At 49.0% G+C, this 17,848-nt stretch overlaps 2 protein-coding genes across 16 annotated transcripts in view; both read right to left on the reverse strand.

The window, feature by feature from the left end:
* The window catches only part of MEI1 (meiotic double-stranded break formation protein 1), a 69,750-nt gene extending 66,777 nt beyond the window's left edge, over nucleotides 1-2,973 (reverse strand). For all 14 annotated transcript variants that reach the window (XR_014802954.1, XR_014802957.1, XR_014802956.1 and 11 more), the window contains exons 1-2: nucleotides 2,765-2,973; nucleotides 140-263 (exon numbers count right to left, since the gene is read on the reverse strand). Coding sequence is in view for 8 of the 14 variants with exons in the window: in XM_084955186.1 (XP_084811312.1) it covers nucleotides 140-263; nucleotides 2,765-2,935 (295 nt within the window). In the remaining 6 variants the exon portion in view is untranslated. The remainder of the gene's footprint in view (nucleotides 1-139; nucleotides 264-2,764) is intronic.
* Nucleotides 2,974-8,183: 5,210 nt separating this feature from the next.
* On the reverse strand, nucleotides 8,184-17,340 carry LOC100515080 (uncharacterized). 2 transcript variants are annotated; one of them, XM_084955178.1, is made up of 3 exons: nucleotides 17,030-17,340; nucleotides 11,353-14,780; nucleotides 8,184-8,438 (listed from the first exon to the last, which is right to left on the reverse strand). In XM_084955178.1, exons 1-3 carry the CDS (start codon nucleotides 17,243-17,245, stop codon nucleotides 8,423-8,425), a joined length of 3,660 nt encoding a protein of 1,219 aa, XP_084811304.1. In that variant the 5' UTR covers nucleotides 17,246-17,340; the 3' UTR covers nucleotides 8,184-8,422. The 2 variants fall into 2 exon arrangements, with proteins under 2 accessions (XP_084811304.1, XP_084811303.1); XM_084955177.1 differs by lacking the exon at nucleotides 8,184-8,438 and having other exon boundaries at nucleotides 10,168-14,780.
* Nucleotides 17,341-17,848: the final 508 nt, after the last annotated feature.

The following is a 17,848-nucleotide window of genomic DNA, read 5'->3' on the forward strand; positions in this document are numbered from 1 at the left end:
TTCATCATGACAAGATAATTTGCTAATAAGTTAAACTGTTACATCACAAAAAGTCTAAATTATCAACCCAAGACCATCTCTACAACACCCCAAAAGCTATACATGCAAAATTCATGTCAAATTTCCCTTTTAATCTCACCGAAAAGCATGCTTATGAAGTGGATGCATATTCTCTGATCCTGAGCCACCAGCTGCATGACCAGGGAGGCATGCCTCATGAGAGCATCTCGGAAGCAGGACAGCACATGCTTCTTGCGTACAAGCTTGGGGCAGGTGAAGAAAAATATTCAATAGCAACCAAGTCTCAGCCATTCTGAACCCAAAGAATTATAATTTCCATCTTTTTTTTTTTAAGGGCCACACCCGTGGCATATGGAGGTTCCCAAGCTAGGGGTCGAATCAGAGCTGTAGCCGCTGGCCTACACCACAGCTCACGGCAACGCTGGATCCTTAACCCACTGAGCGAGGCCGGGGATCGAACCTGCAACCTCATGGTTCCTAGTCGATTTCATTAACCACTGAGCCATGATGGGAACTCCTATAATTTCCAAATATAATTACAAGATAATACTGGTGGGATCATCGAAATTATGGGGTATGAAAAAGGGCATCATTTACACCCAGGAACCTAAGAGCTAAGGTTCCTATTACACTATATTTACATAGCACTTCACTGTTTACAAATCACTCTTTTGTCTATTAGCTTATTTAAACCGAATGAGTTGGCAAAGCAAGCAAAAACAGGTATTATTATTGCCATTTTGGAGATGAGAAAACTGAAGCTCAGAGACTTTCCCAGGGGCTCAAATCTCAGTCTCCAACCAGGTCTTATCCAAGGTTAGTGCTCTTTCCATTTCAACAGTCTGACAAAGTGATAATGGGAGCCCTTCATGAGCCTTACTGAGGTAGGCAGAGAAAAATGCATCCTTCCATTCAATGCAGACATAAATCTTCACACTCCATTCACTTCCCTCTATAGGTAACTGGGTAGCAAAGTGCTCAAGACAGTAGCAAAAGTTAGGTCAAAAAAGGAGTGTGGTGAGTTCCCTGGTGGCCTAGTGGTTAATGATTTGGCATTGTCACTGCTGTGGCTTAGGTTTGATCCCTGGCCCAAAGAACTTCCACCAAGTGTGGGAGCAGCCAAAAAAAAGGAGTGTGCACCAAGGATAGAACAGGAACATAGGTACAACCGATTACATCACCCTTTCAATTGGTGGAAACTGAAGCTAAGAAAAGTGTGTTCAGGAGTTCCCATCGTGGCGCAGTGGTTAACGAATCTGACTAGGAACCATGAGGTTGCGGGTTCGGTCCCTGCCCTTGCTCAGTGGGTTAACGATCCGGCGTTGCCGTGAGCTGTGGTGTAGGTTGCAGACACGGCTCGGATCCCGCGTTGCTGTGGCTCTGGCGTAGGCCGGTGGCTACAGCTCCGATTCAACCCCTAGCCTGGGAACCTCCACATGCCGAGGGAGCGGCCCAAGAAATAGCAACAACAACAACAACAACAACAACAAAAAAAAGACAAAAAAAAAAAAAAAGAAAAGTGTGTTCAATAAAAGGTGGAGAAGAGAATTTCCTTTATGGCTCAGTGGTTAACAAACCTGACCAGAATCCAAGAGGATGTGGATTCAATCCCTGCCCTCACTCAGTGGGTTAATGATCCGGCATTGCCGTGAGCTGTGGGGTACGTCACAGATGTGGCTCGGATCTGGAGTTGCTGTGGCTGTGGGCGTAGGCCAGCAGCTGTAGCTCCAATTCGACCCCTTGCCTTGGAACCTCCATATGCCATAGGTGCGGCCCTAAACAGCAAAAAATAATTAATTAATTAAAGGTGGAGAAGTTGACCCTCTTATTGCCTCTAACCTGTGCTATCACAAGTCTCCTGTTCTTCACCAATCCCTCCATACAATGCATCAGGCTAAGGGGGCTTAAATGAGTTGCTCAAAAAATCTCAATGATATTCTTTACCTGACAGATTAAAACCAAGCTCCTTAGCTTGGATTCAAACTCTTAAAAAGGAACTGATCTCAACTTGGCTCTCCAATCTCACTTCCCTCAACTCCCTTCAAACACATTCTGATTACCTCCCCAAATTCCTCCTTGCTAATCCCTACCTCCTGGAACAGGCTCCCCCATTTCCTCTGGTCCAAATTTCACCCATCTTCTCAAGTGTAATTCAACCCGCCACAGTGGGACTCCAATTTGTGTTATTTTAATACAGTAAATAAACAAAAGCTCTTTAGGGTCCTCAACACTTTTAAAAGGTATAAAACCATCCAAAGAGCAAAACCTGAGAACCGGTGATCTAGCTCATCCTCCACTCACCCAACCACAGCAAGAATTTCCCCACCATGAATCGGCGAGAGCAGTGACCCAAATTCTTTTTGGAGGCCTCCATGGACCAAAAACCCACTGCAAAGTGGGTCGGCATTGAGGGACCAGGCGGCCGGTGCTTCAGCCCACTCTGCCTCTTGGAAAGGTCTTCCCCTCACTCCACCCCTGCCCGGCTATAACTTCCACCCGCTGTTCCCACCCTCCGCGAGCCCAGGGCGCCGCCTCCGCGACATTCGCGCGCTCAGAAGACTGAAGGGCATGAGAAGGCCCCAGGAGAGAGCCTGAGCCAAGGGGGCAGGCCTGTTTAACGGACTGATTTAAGGAGGCGGGTGGGCCCGGTTTTGTTTCCGGGAAGGTGCATCCAGTTTTAAGGAGCTGGTGTGGAGAGGGGCGGCCCTGGTTAGTGAGGGAAACGCCGAGGCCCAGTCCTCACCGACACACCGGGCTCCGGCAGCAGCTCCAGCGCGCAGGCCAGGCAGAGACGTGGGGGCACGGGCAGCAGCCAGCGTGGGTCGTGCCGGTAATGGGCCCTCTCGAAAAGCAGTGCCGCTTCTTCTTCCCTCCCGAACCCGGGAAGGCCCACCGCCGCCTCCCTCACAGCCATCTCTTCGCTCGTGTTCGAAGGCGGCAACACCTTTTCCCGCGCAGTTTCTGCGCAGGCGCACTTGGCAGAGCTCAGCGCAGGCGCGGGGGTGCGTGGGGTGACAGCGCCTGAGCGAACCGAGTAGCAGACGCAGCGCCTCGAAGAGCGGGTTGCCGACTCCAGGATTGTGGAACCTGTGCAGCTAAGCTCAAAGCTGTTTGTTCTCAGAGCCCGCAGGAATTCATCGTCACCACACCGAAGGTTGAAAAGCATTAACAGACGTGCCATTAACCTTGAAAAAGGAAGGAAAGGAAGTAAACTTTCTGCTATTAAAGATAAACGACCTTGGAGTTTCCGTGGTGGCTGAAAGGCTAACGAATCTGACTAGCGTCCATGAGGTTGTGGGTTCAATCCCTGGCCTTGCTCAGTGGGTTAAGAATTCAGCGTTGCAGTGAGCTGTGGTGTAGGTTGCAGCCGAGACTCCAATCCCGCGTTCCTGTGCTGTAGGCCGGCAGCTGCAGCTCCAATTCGACTCTTAGCCTGGGAACCTCCATATGCCCTGGGTGTGACCCTGAAAAGACAAAAGACCGAAAAAACCTCAGAGTTCCTGTAGTGGCTCAGCAGAAAAAAAACTGATTGGCATCCATGAAGACACAGGTTTGATCCCTGGTCTTTCTCAGTGGGTTGGGGACCCAGGGTTGCCCTGAGCTGTGGTGTCGGTCACAGACATGGCTCAGGTACTGATTCGCTATGGCTGTGGTGTGGGCCAGCAGCTACAGTTCCAGTTCGACCCCCAGGCTGGTAACCTCCATATGCTGTGGGTGTGGCCCTGAAAAGACCAAAGAAGAAAGGAAGAAAGAGAGAAAGAAAAAATAGCTTACTGTTAATATATTAAGGATAACAACCCATCAGTCTACGAAGATTTATTTATCAGCAAAGACCCCAGCAACTGGTTAATGTTGAAACAGGTAAGTTCAAGAAATGTTTTCTATATCTAGAAGCAATGTTAAGGAGTTCCCATCGTGGCTCAGTGGAAACAGATCTGACTAGCATCCATGAGGACACAGGTTCAATTCCTGGCCTAGCTCAGTGGGTTAAGAATCTAGTATTGCCGTGAGCCATGGTGTAGGTTTGCAAACGCAGCTCGGATCCTGCGTTGCTGTGGCTCTGGTGTAGGCCGGCGGCTACAGCTCCAATTAGACCCCTAGCCCGGGAACCTCCATATGCCACGGGAGCAGCCCTAGAAAAAAGCAAAAAGACAAAAAGAAAAAAAGTAAAGAAAAGTAGATATTAAGGAGTTCCCCTTGTGGTGCAGTGGAAAGGGTCCTGACTAGTATCCATGATGACGCGGGTTTGATCCCTGGACTCGCTCAGTGGGTCAAAGACCTGGCCTTGCCATGAGTCATGGTGTAGGTCACAGAGGCAGCTCAGATCCCACATTGCTGTGGCTGTGGGATAGGCCAGCAGCTGCAGCTCTGATTCAACCCCTGGCTTGGGAACTTACTTTATGCCATGGGTGCTGCCCTAAAAAGCAAAAAAAATTTTTTTTAATTAAAAAAATAAATTTAAAAAACAAAAAAGAAAAGTATGTATTAATATGGAAAAATCCTCTTTAAAATGCTAAAACTAGAGTTTTATAATATCAGGCCTTTATCCGTTCTTTAATCCATTTGTGTACAAATGATGCAGATTTATATATGTGTGTATGTAAAATAATAAGCAGACATTTATTCAGAACACCTTAAATATATTATAGCAGGAATTTCCGTTGTGGCTCAGCAGTAAAGAAACCAACTAGAATCCATGAGGATGCAGCTTTGATCCCTGGCTTCTCTCAGTGAGTTAAGGATCCAGTGTTTCAGTGGCCATGTTGTAGGCTGGCAGCTACAGCTCCAATTTGACCGCTAGCCTGGGAACTTCTGTATGCCTCAAGTACAGCCCTAAAAAGCAATATTTATATAAAATAGCAGTAATACCTGTTCAACGAAGAAAATAAAAGTAAAAATATTTTGACATACATTTTTCTAATCTTTTAAACACCTGTTTACAGTAGCAACATACAAAGACATATAAACTTTTTTCAGAAAAAAATAACATCATGTACATCTTGAACATTAGATATCTATCTGTCTATCTTTTTTATTACTCCTGCGTCATGTGGAAATTTCTGAGCCAGGGATCAAACCCAAGTCACAGCAGCAACCCAAGCCACTGCAGTGATAATGCCGGATCCTTAACCCACTGCACCACAAGAGAACTCCTATATTTTTTTTGCCTCGACAAGCATGCACTCTTTTCCCACAAAATTTAGAGACGGCGACTGTGCTAGGAGCTAGAGGATTCAAAAATGAGCAAGATCGTGGGGCTGCTGTTCTCCGGCAAGACCACCTTCATCAGTGTCATCCTGGCAGCTTCCACATGAGGAAAGTTACTAAAGGTAATGTCACAATAAAGATTTGGGTTATAGGGAGTTCCTGTCATGGCACAGCAGTTAATGAACCAGACTAGGATCCATGAGGATGCAGGTTCGATCCCTGGCCTCGCTCAGTGCGTTAAGGATCCGGTGTTGCCATGAGCTGTGGTGTAGGTCGAAGACGAGGCTGGGATCCCAAGTTGCTATGGCCGTGGTGTAGGCTGGCAGCTGCAGCTCTGATTCAACCCCTAGCCTGGGAACTTCCATATGCTGCAAGTGTGGCCCTAAAAAGCAAAAAAAAAAAAAAAAAAACAAAAAACAAAAAAGATTTGGGTTATAGGAGGACAACCCTGCTTCCAGAGCCTATGGGAATGGTACTGCAGAGGAGTCAGTGCTATAGTTTACATGGTAAACGCTATCGTGAAAAGATAGCCTCTTGAACTGCATGATTTTCTAAATAATCCACAGCTACAAGGCATTCCAGTGTTCGTACTTGGAAACAGGAGAGATCTTCCTAATGCCTTGGATGAGAAATAGCTAATTGGGAAAAAAAATGAATCTGTCTGTTATTCAGGATATAAAAATGTGCTGCTATTCAATTTCTTGCAAAGAAAAGGATAATACGGTTATCACACTGCAATCACTTATTTAACATTCAAAATCCAGAAGTTGAAGCACGTCCTGAAGTCTTCCAGTCCTTTCTGGCTATAATCCTAGAATTACTGTCCATTCCTCTGATGTATCTCCCAGAATATAATCCTTCCTAAATCAAAGAAATTGTTTTTTTCAGTTTATTTCTCGTGCACTGCTAAAGATGTGTTATCTCTAATCCTTCATAAAGAATCAACTAGAGTTATCATGATAGTCAGCACATACAAAAAGCCTTCTTATATGTACTTGTCTTAAACAGTGTGTAGAGCTTTTTCTAAAAAACACACTTCGATCATCTTAAATCAAGAAAATTGGGAGTACTCATGTGGTACAGTGGGTTAAGGATCCAGCGTTGTCACTGCAGTGGCTTGGGTTGCTGCTGTACCAAGGGTTCAATCCCTAGCCCAGGAGTTCCTATATGCTGCAGGCACAGCCCAAACATCAAAAATGACTGTCAGACTGTGGAGTTCCCATTGTAGCACAGCAGAAATGAATCCAACTAGAAACCGTGAGGTTTTGGGTTCAATTCCTGGCCTCACGCAGTGGGTTAAGGATCTTGCGCTGCCGTGAGCTGTGGTGTAGGTCACAGACGCAGCTTGGATTGGGTTGCTGTGGCTGTGGTGTATGCCAGCAGCTGTAGCTTGGATTAGACCTCTAGCCTGCAAACCTCCATATACTTCAGGTGCAGCCCTAAAAAGCAAAAAAAAAAGTCAGATTGTTCAAATACCTGTTTGTTCTTTCTGTCTCTAGTCATTAAACCAGTGCTACTGGAAAAAAAGAAAAGAAAAATGAGCAAGAGGCAGTCCTTGTCCTCAAGAAACTAGAAGTCCAGTCAAGGAGATAGACAAGCAAATTATTATAACAAGCTATATATGTCTTAGTTATCTATTGCTGTGTAACAGTCCATTTAATGGATTGAATGGTGACCCTCCAGTCTCCATGTCTGCTATGGACTGGACTGTGTGTCTCAAATTCAGATGTTGAAGCCCTAATCGCTAATGTGACTGTATTTGGACATGGGGCCTTTGGGGGCAATTAACGTTAAATGAGGAGTTACTGCTGTGGTGCAACAGTAGTGGTGGCATCTCTGCAGCCAGGATGCAGGTTCTATCCCTAGCCCCACACCGTGTTCTCAAAGGATCCAGCATTGCTGCAGATGCAGCATAATTTGCAACCATGGCTCAGATCTGATTCCTGGCTGGGGAACTCCATGTGCTGAGGGGGGGTCAAAAACAAACAAACATGAAATGAGGTCATAAGGGTGGGGCCCTAATCCAATAGGGTTGGAGGCCTTATAAGTAGAGAAAGAGAGAATGATCTCTCTGGCCATGTACGTGCACTGAGGAAAGGCCACGTGGGGACGTGGTGAAAAGGTGACCATCTCTCAGCTAGGAAGAGAGCTCTCACCAGAAACCAAGGTAGCCAGAACCTTGATCTTGAACTTCTAGCCTCCATAACTGTGAGAAAATAAAATTCCATTGTTTAAGCCATCCAGGCTGTACCGTTTTGTTATAGCAAGTGAAGCAAACTAATAAACATCCAAAAATGCCCAGAACCTGTAAATGTTACCTGTTGTCCAAAAGATCTTTGCAGTTATAATTAAGGATCTTGAAGTGAAGAGAGATCATCCAGAGTATCCAGTGGGCCCAAAATTCAATGATGAGTGTCTTGAGAAGAGACGCACAGAGTAAAGAAGGAGGCAGTGTGACTATAGAGGCAGAGATCTGAGTGAAGGGGCCCCAAGCTCACAAGCCACCCGAAGCTGGAAGAGATGAGGAACTGAGAACCCCCTAGAGCCTTTGGCAGTGGTTTTTTTTGTTTGTTTGTTTTTTGTTTGTTTGTTTCTTTGTAGGGCTGCACCTGCAGCATATGGAATTTCCCAGGCTAGGGGTCAAATTGGAGCTGCAGCTGCCAACCTAAGCCACAGGCATAGCAACGAAGATCTGAGCCATGTCTGCAACCTACACCACCGCTCACGGCAATGCTAGATCCTTAACCCACTGAGCAGGGCCAGGGATCGAACCCACATCTTCGTGGATACTAATCGGGTTCATTTCCTGTGAGCCACAATGGGAACTCCCCAACACCTTGATTTCATTCAGACTTCTGGCCTCCAGAACTGGCAGAATAAATTTCAGTGGTTTTAAGCCACCAAGTTTGTGGTCAAGTGTTACAGTGGCCATAGAAAACTAATACACTTCAGTATTTAGCAGCTTAAAACAACATTTATTTTCTCATAGTTTCTGTGAATCAGGAATTCAGGCACTTCTTAGGAAGATGTCTCCAACTCTGGGTCTCAAGAGGTTGTAGTCATCTCAAGACTCACTAGAGCCAAAGGATCTGCTTCCAAGCTCACGCAAATGATTAGTGGCCTCGCTTTCTTGATGGCTGTTGTTCAATGGCCTCTTCGGTTCCTTACCACACGTACCTTTTCATAAGGCAGCTCACAACAGAGGACAGCTTCCCTCAGGGGGCAAGTAAGAGAGTTGAAAGAAGTGTGACCAAGATGGAAGCTTGTCTTTGTAACCTGTTCTCACAAGTGACATTCCATCATTTCTGCAGTATCCTATTTGTTTTCTTTGGGGGGAGGTTGTTTGTTTGTTGGCTGTGGCTTGCAGTGGCTTGATATGGGATCTCAGTTCCCAGACCACAGCAGTGAAAGCACCAAATCCTAACCACTAGACCACCAGGGAACTCCCTGCTGTATCCTTTTTGTTAGAAGTGAGTCACTAGCTCCAGTCCACATTCAGGGAGAAGAGAATGCACGGGGCATGAATCCCAGGAGGTAGGGAGCACTGGGAGCCTCATGGATGCTGCCTCCCACAGTATAGGTGCCGCAGCAGTGGTAAGCACCCTTGCTATGGGAACACCCTGTGGGCAACAACGCATAGGAAGAAAAACATCAAAACATGAACTAGGTGATGGGAATATGGATTGTTTTTTCCTTTTCTGAATTTCCTAAACTCTCTTTACTGCACGTGTGGGTTTTTCAAAGCATTAAAAAATACGAAAGGTAGGAAGTTCCCATGTGACTCAGCAAGTTAAAGATCCGGCGTTGCCACAGCTGTGGCATAGGTCGTATTCAAGCCCTGGCCTGGACACTTCCATATGCCTCGGGGGCGGTCAAGAAAAAAAATAGGAAAGCTAGGAGTTCCCGTCGTGGCGCAGTGGTTAACGAATCCGACTAGGAACCATGAGGTGGTGGGTTCAATCCCTGGCCTCGCTCAGTGGGTTAACGATCCGGCGTTGCCGTGAGCTGTGGTGTAGGTTGCAGACGCGGCTCAGATCCCGCGTTGCTGTGGCTCTGGTGTAGGCCAGTGGCTACAGCTCCGATTCAACCCCTAGCTTGGGAACCTCCATATGCCGCGGGAGCGGCCCAAGAAATAGCAACAACAACAACAAAAAGATAAAAAGACAAAAAAAAAAGTAAAAAATAGGAAAGCTAAATGAAAGAAAGGAAGGGAGAAAGGGGAAAAGGGAGGGAAGATAGAGGAGGAGAAAATCTGAATTCCCAGCTCCAGTATTTACTAATTTAGTTTCTGGGAATCTGTTTTCACGTGCTGACGCTGTCTGCTGAAGTATCACAAGACATAATGCCTTTTGGCTAAGAAGTTTCGGATGTGATTGAAACAAATAATTAGCTCCAGGATGTTCCTCAGATGGGCAAGGCAAAGCAACAAGTAGTTATGGTTGCTGGTGCCTGAGAAATGAAGTGGAAATGGTTTTTCAGTGACATCTGTTCATAGACAACAGAATCCCGGTAGGGCAGATATGCAGTGATCAGCTCCCTTCCCTGTGCCCCAAAGGACCTGAATAATAGTGTCCAGTGAAGAGAACCACCCCTCCTCCGCAACCGGCTGTGGCGGGTTGAGGCCGGATACTTGGAACAGGCAGGACAGAACGGTGATAGACACGTCCGTAAACGCCACTCTGAGGAACTGGAGAGGGAAGCTGTGTAGGAGATGACATTGGGCTGACCCACATTCCCCAAGCCTTTGGAACCATAGACTAGAAGGGGTGTCTGTCCTACCCATGAAGTATCCCAAACCCCAAAAGACAGCGCTCATAAAACATGTGCCAAAGAAGAAGCCCTGTGGCACAGCAGGTTAAGGGTCAATCCCTGACCCAGGAACTTCCACGAGCCACAGGTGCAGCCAAAAAAAAAAAAAAAAAAAAAGCCAAAAAAATCAGCCCCACAGGGCCCAAATAGCCAATTTTATTAGAGGTTATTTTATCACCCGCTTTGGGGGTAGGTAGGCCACTCGTGCACTTTCTGTGTTTGGAGGACTCCGGGCCCACAGTCTACTTTCTAAAGCTATGCTGGAGCACATAACCCCTCAAACGCTTCATAAAACCAAGCTTTGGGGGGGCTGGAGGATTTTGTGGGGCCTTTTTGGGGTTCTCAGTTTTCCCAAGTTCGTCTGTCTTGGGAAGAATCCCAGTGCCACACTGACCTGGTGGCTGAAGGTCCCTCTTCAAAGAAGTGTGGGCTCCACTGCCATTCTCCCCTGCATCCACCCTCCCCACTTCGGGCAGCAGGGTGGGATCAGGATCCCTCATGCTCAGGCTGGGGGCTAAGTGCTGGGGCTTGGCCAGCTGTGGGGACCAGGCTATCTTCTTCAAAAGGCTCGTGCTCAGCCTTGCTGCTGCCGTCTGAAGACTCCTTTTGAAGCTAGCGGTGTCCGTGGAACAGGCGGAAAGCTGCCGCGCAGGTCCCCTGCCCTCCTCGGGCTCCAGACTTCCCCTTCTCCTGTGTGTGGGCTGCTGACCTTTGAGTCCAGGGGGCTCGGGAGAGGTGTGCTCCTTCCTGCAGTGGTGGGAGCCTGCCGCGGAGGGCGAGATCCTCACCCTGCTTGCACCCCTCTCTGCCGTCTGGGAGAGCCCCGGCCTGACCGTTTTCCTGCCTCTGCTGTTCTCCCTGGAAGGTTCTGAGACCCTTCCTTGGCCACACCAGCTACTGGATTTTGCCGCAGGCCTGGGGTTCCCAAGTGCTGCGAGCGTGACCCCCGGAGGCGCCTCTTTCTGAACATCCTGTGGTTCTCTGGGGCCCCCTAGTGGCCTGACTCTCTTAGGCTTTTTAGGGGGGATGGAAGTGCCCATTGGCTCTGACCCGTGTGGTCTCCGCCTCTCCAGAGCTCTGGCCTGTATAGGAAGTTTAGAGCTTTTCCTTCCTGGGAGCCCAACCCTCTGGGACCTCTCTGCGGATTCAAGGCCTGGCCTGCAGCCCTGGGCCTCCCAAAGCCTATCCTGCTGCCGCTGCAGCTCACAGGTGGGGTGTAACCCAGGGAGCCATGTCCCAGCAAGGGGCAGTGGGCTTGGCCCTAAAAAGTTAAAGTGCAAATAGGATTCTAGGATCCGCTGGGGGAGGCCCCACCTCAGGTGTGCCACCTTCCGCCGCATAAGGGACTCCAGGAGCAGCCGCTGGCTCTTCTTGAGGGCTGGCCACTTGGGCAGGACGGTGAGGGCAGTAGGAATGCCTGCCAGCGCTTTGGCAGCTTGCCGGGGGCAGGCAGAGGGCAGGTCCGAGGACTGGAGGTTCCCGAGCTGTCGAGTTGAGCCAGATGTCTTCCCTGGAGCCACTCCTTTGTCCCTTCGCTGGCTTCTCTGGAGTTTAGGTCGAGCCTGCTGGGAGGCTGGAATGACACCCACCCTGTTCTTCCCCGCAGGGGCCATGCTCTGACTGGCCACATGCTCTTCCTCCCCACTGGCAAGTAGGAAGAGGTCACCCTTCTTGGGGAGAGGCTTCATCTCAGGACAGGGAGCAGAGGCCACTGCTTGTTCTCGGTCCATGGCCCCATATACAGAGCCAGTGAGGGCTGGGGGCCCTTCACCCCCAGAACAGTCACCTTGGAGATTGCCTTTAGCAGCATCCTTTCCTCTGACCTGGCCCTTGTTTCTTCCCCTTGGTACTCGAAGCCTTCCAGCATCTTCAGCTCTGTACTTTCTCTTGCTCCCTACATCCTGGGTTTCTGCAGCATCCTCATCTCCACCCTTATTCTGGCTTCCTTGCCTTTGTAGCTGGATCTCTCCATCAATTTCACTTCTTAACTCTCCCTGATAATCTCCCCCAGGAGCTTGGATCTCTGGGCCATCATCACCTGTGGTCCTTTTCCCGTCTCTCTTCCCTTGTATTTGAATTTCTGCACCATTCTCACCTCCAATCTGCTCCTGGTTCTTCCACTCTGATGAACAGGTGTTCCCATTAACTTTACTTTTTAATTGTCTCTGTTTCCCTCCCCTAAGTCTCTGGACCTTTCTCCCATCCTTACTTCCAACCTCTCTCTGGCTTTTCTTCTCCAATGTTGGATTTTCTGCCCTGTTCCATCTAGTCTGCTCCCCGTTACTCCTCCCTGGTGAGTGGCTCTCTCCAGTTTCACCATCTAATTGTCCCTGGTCCTCTCTTTCAGGTCTTTGGGTCTCTACACCATGCTCACCTCCAGGTTCTCTCTGGGGTCTCTTCTCTGGTGCCTGAGTTTCTGTTTCATTCTCACCTCCTAGCTGCTCCTGGTTGTTCCCATCTGATAAATGAGTCTTTTCCTCAGTGTCACTTCTTAAGTGACTCTGACTTTCTTCTCCAGGTGCCCAGGTCTCTGTACCATCTTCACCTCCAGGTTCTCTCTGGAGTCTCTTCTCTGGAGCTTGAATTTCTGCACCATTCTCACCTCCAACCTGCTCCTCTGTCTTCCATTCTACTGAGTGAGTTTCTACACCAACTTTACTCATTAATTCTCCCTGTTTCTCTGCCTCAGATGCCTGGGTACGTCCACCATCCTTGTCTCTAATGCATTCCTGATTCTTCCACTCCAGCATGTGAATCTTTCCATTAATGTCACTGTTGAACTGACACTGGTTTTTGTCCTCAAGTTCCTGAGTCTCTTTGTCATCTTCGTCTTTAATCCCTCTCCAGTTTCTCTTCCCCGTTTCCTGGATGTCTGTACTAGTCTCATCTCCAAACCGCTCCTGCTTCTTCTTCCTTTGTGCTTGGGTCTCTACACGAGTTATACCTCTTAATTGTCTCTGGTTCTCTGCCTCAGGTGTCAGGGTGTTTGTACCATCGTCATCTCTGTCGTTTCTCTGACCTCTCTTCTCTAGCATTTGAATTTTGGCTCTGTGTTCGCCTCCAATCTGGTCCTGATGCTCCCGACATGGTATTGTGAATTTTCTGTCAATTTCACTTGTTACTGGTCTCTGGTCTCCCCACCATTGTGCCTGGATCACCACCCAATCCTCCTCTCTTATCTCCCTGAGGTTCTTCCTTCCACATATCTGGGTTTGCCCAGCCTCCTCACCTCTTTTCAGGCCTTGATTTTCCCACCCTACTTGAAATTCATGTCTTAGTTTTTTCTGGATCTCTACCCTAAATACTTGGATCCTCCCAGATTTCTCACTTGTGCCCTGATCCTGCTGTTCCCACCCTGCTCTCCGCGTGTCTGTAACATTCTCACTTTGAACACATTCCTGTTTCCCCCACCGCAGGGCCTGGGTCTCTATGCCATCCTCTTTTTTAACTTCTCCCAGGTTCTCCCTCCCAGATGTCTGGATGCGCACAGCATTCTCACCTCCAACCCTGCCCTTTTTTCTCCTCTCTTCTGCCTGAATTTCTGTACTGGTATCACCTCTCATCTGGTCTTGTTTTCCCCACCCCGGCACTCGGGTCTCCTCACCACTCTCACTTCCAGTCTGGCCCTGCTCCCTCAATCCTTGGGCCTGGGTCTCTCCTTCCTCTTCCCCTCTGGCCGCTTTCCTGTTTTTCTCAAAAGACTGGGTCTCTCCAGCATCCTTATTCCTACTCCTATCCGGATTCTCCCGCGCTGGTGTTTGGGTCTCTGCATCAATTTTGCATCTTAACTGTTCCTGGTTCTCTCTTCTGTGTGCCTTGGTTTCAGGAAGGGTCTTACCTCCAACCTCCCTCTGGTTCCTCTTCCCTAGTTCCTGAATTTCAGGTCTATTCTCAACTCCCACCTGCTCCTGGTTCTCCCTACTTGGTATCAAGATCTCTCTAACAGCTTTACTTATCACTGGTCGCTTGCTTCCCCACGCTAAGGCCTTAGTCTCTGTGTTGTCCTCCATCCCAATGTTCATTGGGAGTTGCCTTCCAGATGTCTGAATTTCCCAAGCATCTTCCCCTCTGCTCTCTCGCTGGTTCACCCACCCTGGAGCCTGCATCCCTCTACTATCCTCTCTGCCTAGTGTCTGGTTTTCCCTCCTGGGTGCCCAGGCCCCTTGTGGGCAGCCCCAGAACTTCCATGTGGGCATTGCTGCCTGTTGGTTGGGAAGAACAGGTAGGAACTCTCTGGAGCAGAACTGTAGCCTCTGAGCTGAAGGGAGGTGTGGGAGAGAGGTCATGGAGGTAGGATGGGATCTCATGCTGACAGTATGATCCACTGGTACCACTTCTTCCTGAGACTGGACCAACAGCTGCTCCATCCTTTGGCACATGTCCAGAGGTTTGCAAATCAGATGAGTCTGGTCATCACTGTGACACCAGGGTCCTTGCCATGCTTCCCAAGAACTGCCCTGGGGTAGCACACAGGTGTTTGAAAAGGAGGTGGTGCAAAAAATGTGTTCAGAAGGGGTGTGGGCATCCCAAAGTAAACCTTGACACGAGTGCTGACACGAGAGCAGATATTGGGTCCACGATTCCTGGAGGCTCCTCCAGTATTCCCCTCTCTTCTTTTGTGCCCATTGTTGGGCATGAGAATCCAGGCACCTGAACTTGCCAGGACTGAAGAAGAATTCAGGGGTCAGCCCAAAACAAGGGTCATGTCTCATGGAGGGCACTGCCCACTTCTGCGGTGGCACCTGTAGGTGAGAACAGAGAAGCAATGTACTCGCATTGTCTCCTCTAATCCTCACAGGTCAGAAGTACGATCCCCACTATGCAGATAAGGATGCTGGGGCTCAGGAAACGGGGAGTCGCTTCCTTTAGGGAAAAGAGTATTTATTCAAGAAAGAAAGATGAAGAATTTACTCCAGGCCAGGCACTGTTCTAGGTGCTGGAGGTACCAGCAGGAACAAGACAAAGTCTTTGCCAGAAGCCAACTTCTAGACACGGAAGATGCACTAACCGAGTCTACAACCTGATGTTAGGTGTCAAAAAGTGTTCTGATGTGGGACTTCCTGTTGTGGCTCAGCAGTAACAAACCCACCTAGTATCCATGAGGATACAGGTTGGATCCCTGGCCTCACTCAGTGGGTTAAGGATCTGGTGTTGCTATGAGCTGTGGTGAAGCTCGAAGATGTGGCTCAGATCCCGAGTTGCAGTGGCTGTGGTGTAGATTCTGCCCCTAGCCTGGGAACCTCCATGCCACAGGTGCGGCCCTAAAAAGACAATAAATAAATAATAAAATGAAATAAAAATGTGTTCCGATGGGGGGATGGGGTTAGCTCCTTTAGCCATATTGCTCAGAGAAGGCTTCTCAGATGAGGTGACATCTGACTACAGACCTGAGTGAAGCAAGGGACAAAGCAAGTGACATCTCAAGAAAGAGCACTGTAGGCCGATGAGGTCAGTGCAAAGGCACTGGATGGAACAGGGTCATTTGTAGAACAGCAAGAGGGCCTGTGTGGCCAGAATGGAACAAGCGGTGAAGAGAGCTCTAGGAGGTGAGGTGAGGGAGAAACGTGGGATGGGTTATTCTGAGTCTTGTAGCTGTGGTTAGGGATTGGATTTTATTCTGAGTTTGACTGAAAGTGTATCCATAAGAGCCATTGCAGGGTCTTGAGTGGCAAAGTGCTATGATCTCTTTTTAAAAACTTATTCTTGGAGTTCCTGTTGTGATGCAGCAGAAACGAATACGACTAGCAACCATGAGGTCGAGGGTTCAATTCCCTGGCCTCATTCAGCGGGTTAAAAATCCGGCATTGCCGGGAGCTGCAGTGTAGGTCAAAGATGCAGCTCGGATCCAGTGTTGCTGTGGCTGTGGTGTAGGCTGGCAGCTGTGGCTCCAATTTGACCCCTAGCCTGGGAACTTCCATATGCCACAGGTGTGGCCCTAAAAAGAAAAAAAATTGTTCTTGCTCCTGAGCATAATGTTAGGCTTAAGCCAAGAGCAAAAAATACTTAGTGTATGGTTCCACGTAGGCAAACTAGACCTACTACTAGAAATCAGCACAGTTGTATCTGCAAGCTTCTGGGCTGCTGATAGTGGTCTGTTTCTTTTTTCTCTCTTTCTTTCTTTTCTTTTTTTTTTCTTTTTTGGCCACCATGATATGGGGTTTCCAGGCCAGGGATCAGATCCAAGCCACAGTTGTAACCTATGTCACAGCTACAGCAACACTGGATCCTTTAACAGTGATCTGTTTCTTAATGTGCTGCTCACAAATGTGTTCAGTTTGCAGAAATTCATTGATTTATACACTTATAATCTCTATATGTATTTTATCGTTGGATTAAAAAAAAAATTTTTTGAGGGCCATGCCCATGGCATATGGAAGTTCCCAGGATAGGGGTCATATCAGAGCTGTAGCCACCAGCCTACGCCACAACCACAGCAATGTCAGATCCAAGCCATGTCTGTGACCTACACCACAGCTCATGGCAACACCGGATCCTTAACCCATGGAGGGAAGCCAGGGGTCAAACCTGTGTTCTCACGGATGCTAGTCAAGTTCTTTTCTGCTGAGCCACAACGGGAACTCCCTCAACATCTTTTAAAAGAGAGAGAGAAAGAAGAAGTTCATTCTGTTGGCTGCCTGGAGCACTGACTGTGGTTGGGTGGTGGGGGGGGGACAGGAACCAAGCAGAAAGGAGTACCTACAGTCCAGGTGAGGCCTGAGGGTGGCTTTGCCTGGGACTGTGTGGTGAGGTTTTGAGAAGCGATCAGCTTTGAGGTATGGTTTGCAAGGAGAGCCTAGGACGAGCAGGTGGACTGAATGTGAGGCGCGAGGGAGAGCGACGTCCAGGCCGACTGCTGGGTTTGAGGCAGGACAATGTTCTCCCTGCCAGTCTGAGTTCACCTCTGGTCCACAGGGCACAGAACAGGGCCCTTGTGACAGATGACCCAGACAGTCGTGGTGCTGAGGAAGGTGGTGTGTGGGGCCCCCCTCACCTTGGTGGACTTCCTCATGCTGCGGTGGGTCCTGGTGACCTGGTGCCAGTACTGCCGGGCCTGCCAGATCAGAAACAGGCAGAGGACGAGCAGGTTGCCACAGCACCGAGGGTCCCTGCAGCTGCGATCCTTGGAGAATAGGCCCCGCACTGGCTCCCACTCGGGGCCCTGAAATGGTCCCACCACAGCACAGGCGCCCAGGAGGGGCAGCAACATGACACAGCTTAGGTCAGGCGGGTGGTGTTGGGGAGTTGGAGGGCAGGACTGGTATGGCTGACCCAGCTACCTTGGGGCGGGGTAGCCCCTGCCTCATAGCACCCCTGTCACTAAGGCCGCCTCACAAAGGATCCTGATGCTGTAGCCTCAGCTCTAGCTGCTGAACCAGGTACCAGAGCTGGCTAACATGCCCTCAGTCCAGGTAAAGACAGTGCTACCCAAAAGCAATTAAGGGAAGTTGTTTTAAACATTCTGTCCTTGGTGTCACCACTGTGGCTCAGTAGATTAAGGATCTGGTGTCGTCTCTAAAGTAGCTCAGGTCGCTGCTGAGGCAGAGGTTCGATCCCTGGCCTGGGAACTTCCATATGCCGCAGGGGGAGGAGTGGGGTGTGTAGGGGGATGTGCAGAAAATTTTAAAGAATAAGAAAAAGATGGAATTCCTGTCGTGGTGCAGCAGAAACGAATCTAACTAGCATCCATGAGGACGCAGGTTCAATCCCTGGCCTTGCTCAGTGGGTTAAGGATCCGGCATTGCCATGAGCTGTGGTTTAGGTCACAGACGCAGCTCAGATCGATCTGGCGTTGCTACCGCTGTGGCTGTAG

Source organism: Sus scrofa, chromosome 5, assembly GCF_054392235.1.
Source record: "Sus scrofa isolate SSC_HxYL_T2T_F1_AM1 chromosome 5, Sscrofa_HxYL_maternal_Yorkshire_Landrace_v2.0, whole genome shotgun sequence".
Lineage (NCBI taxonomy): Eukaryota > Metazoa > Chordata > Mammalia > Artiodactyla > Suidae > Sus > Sus scrofa.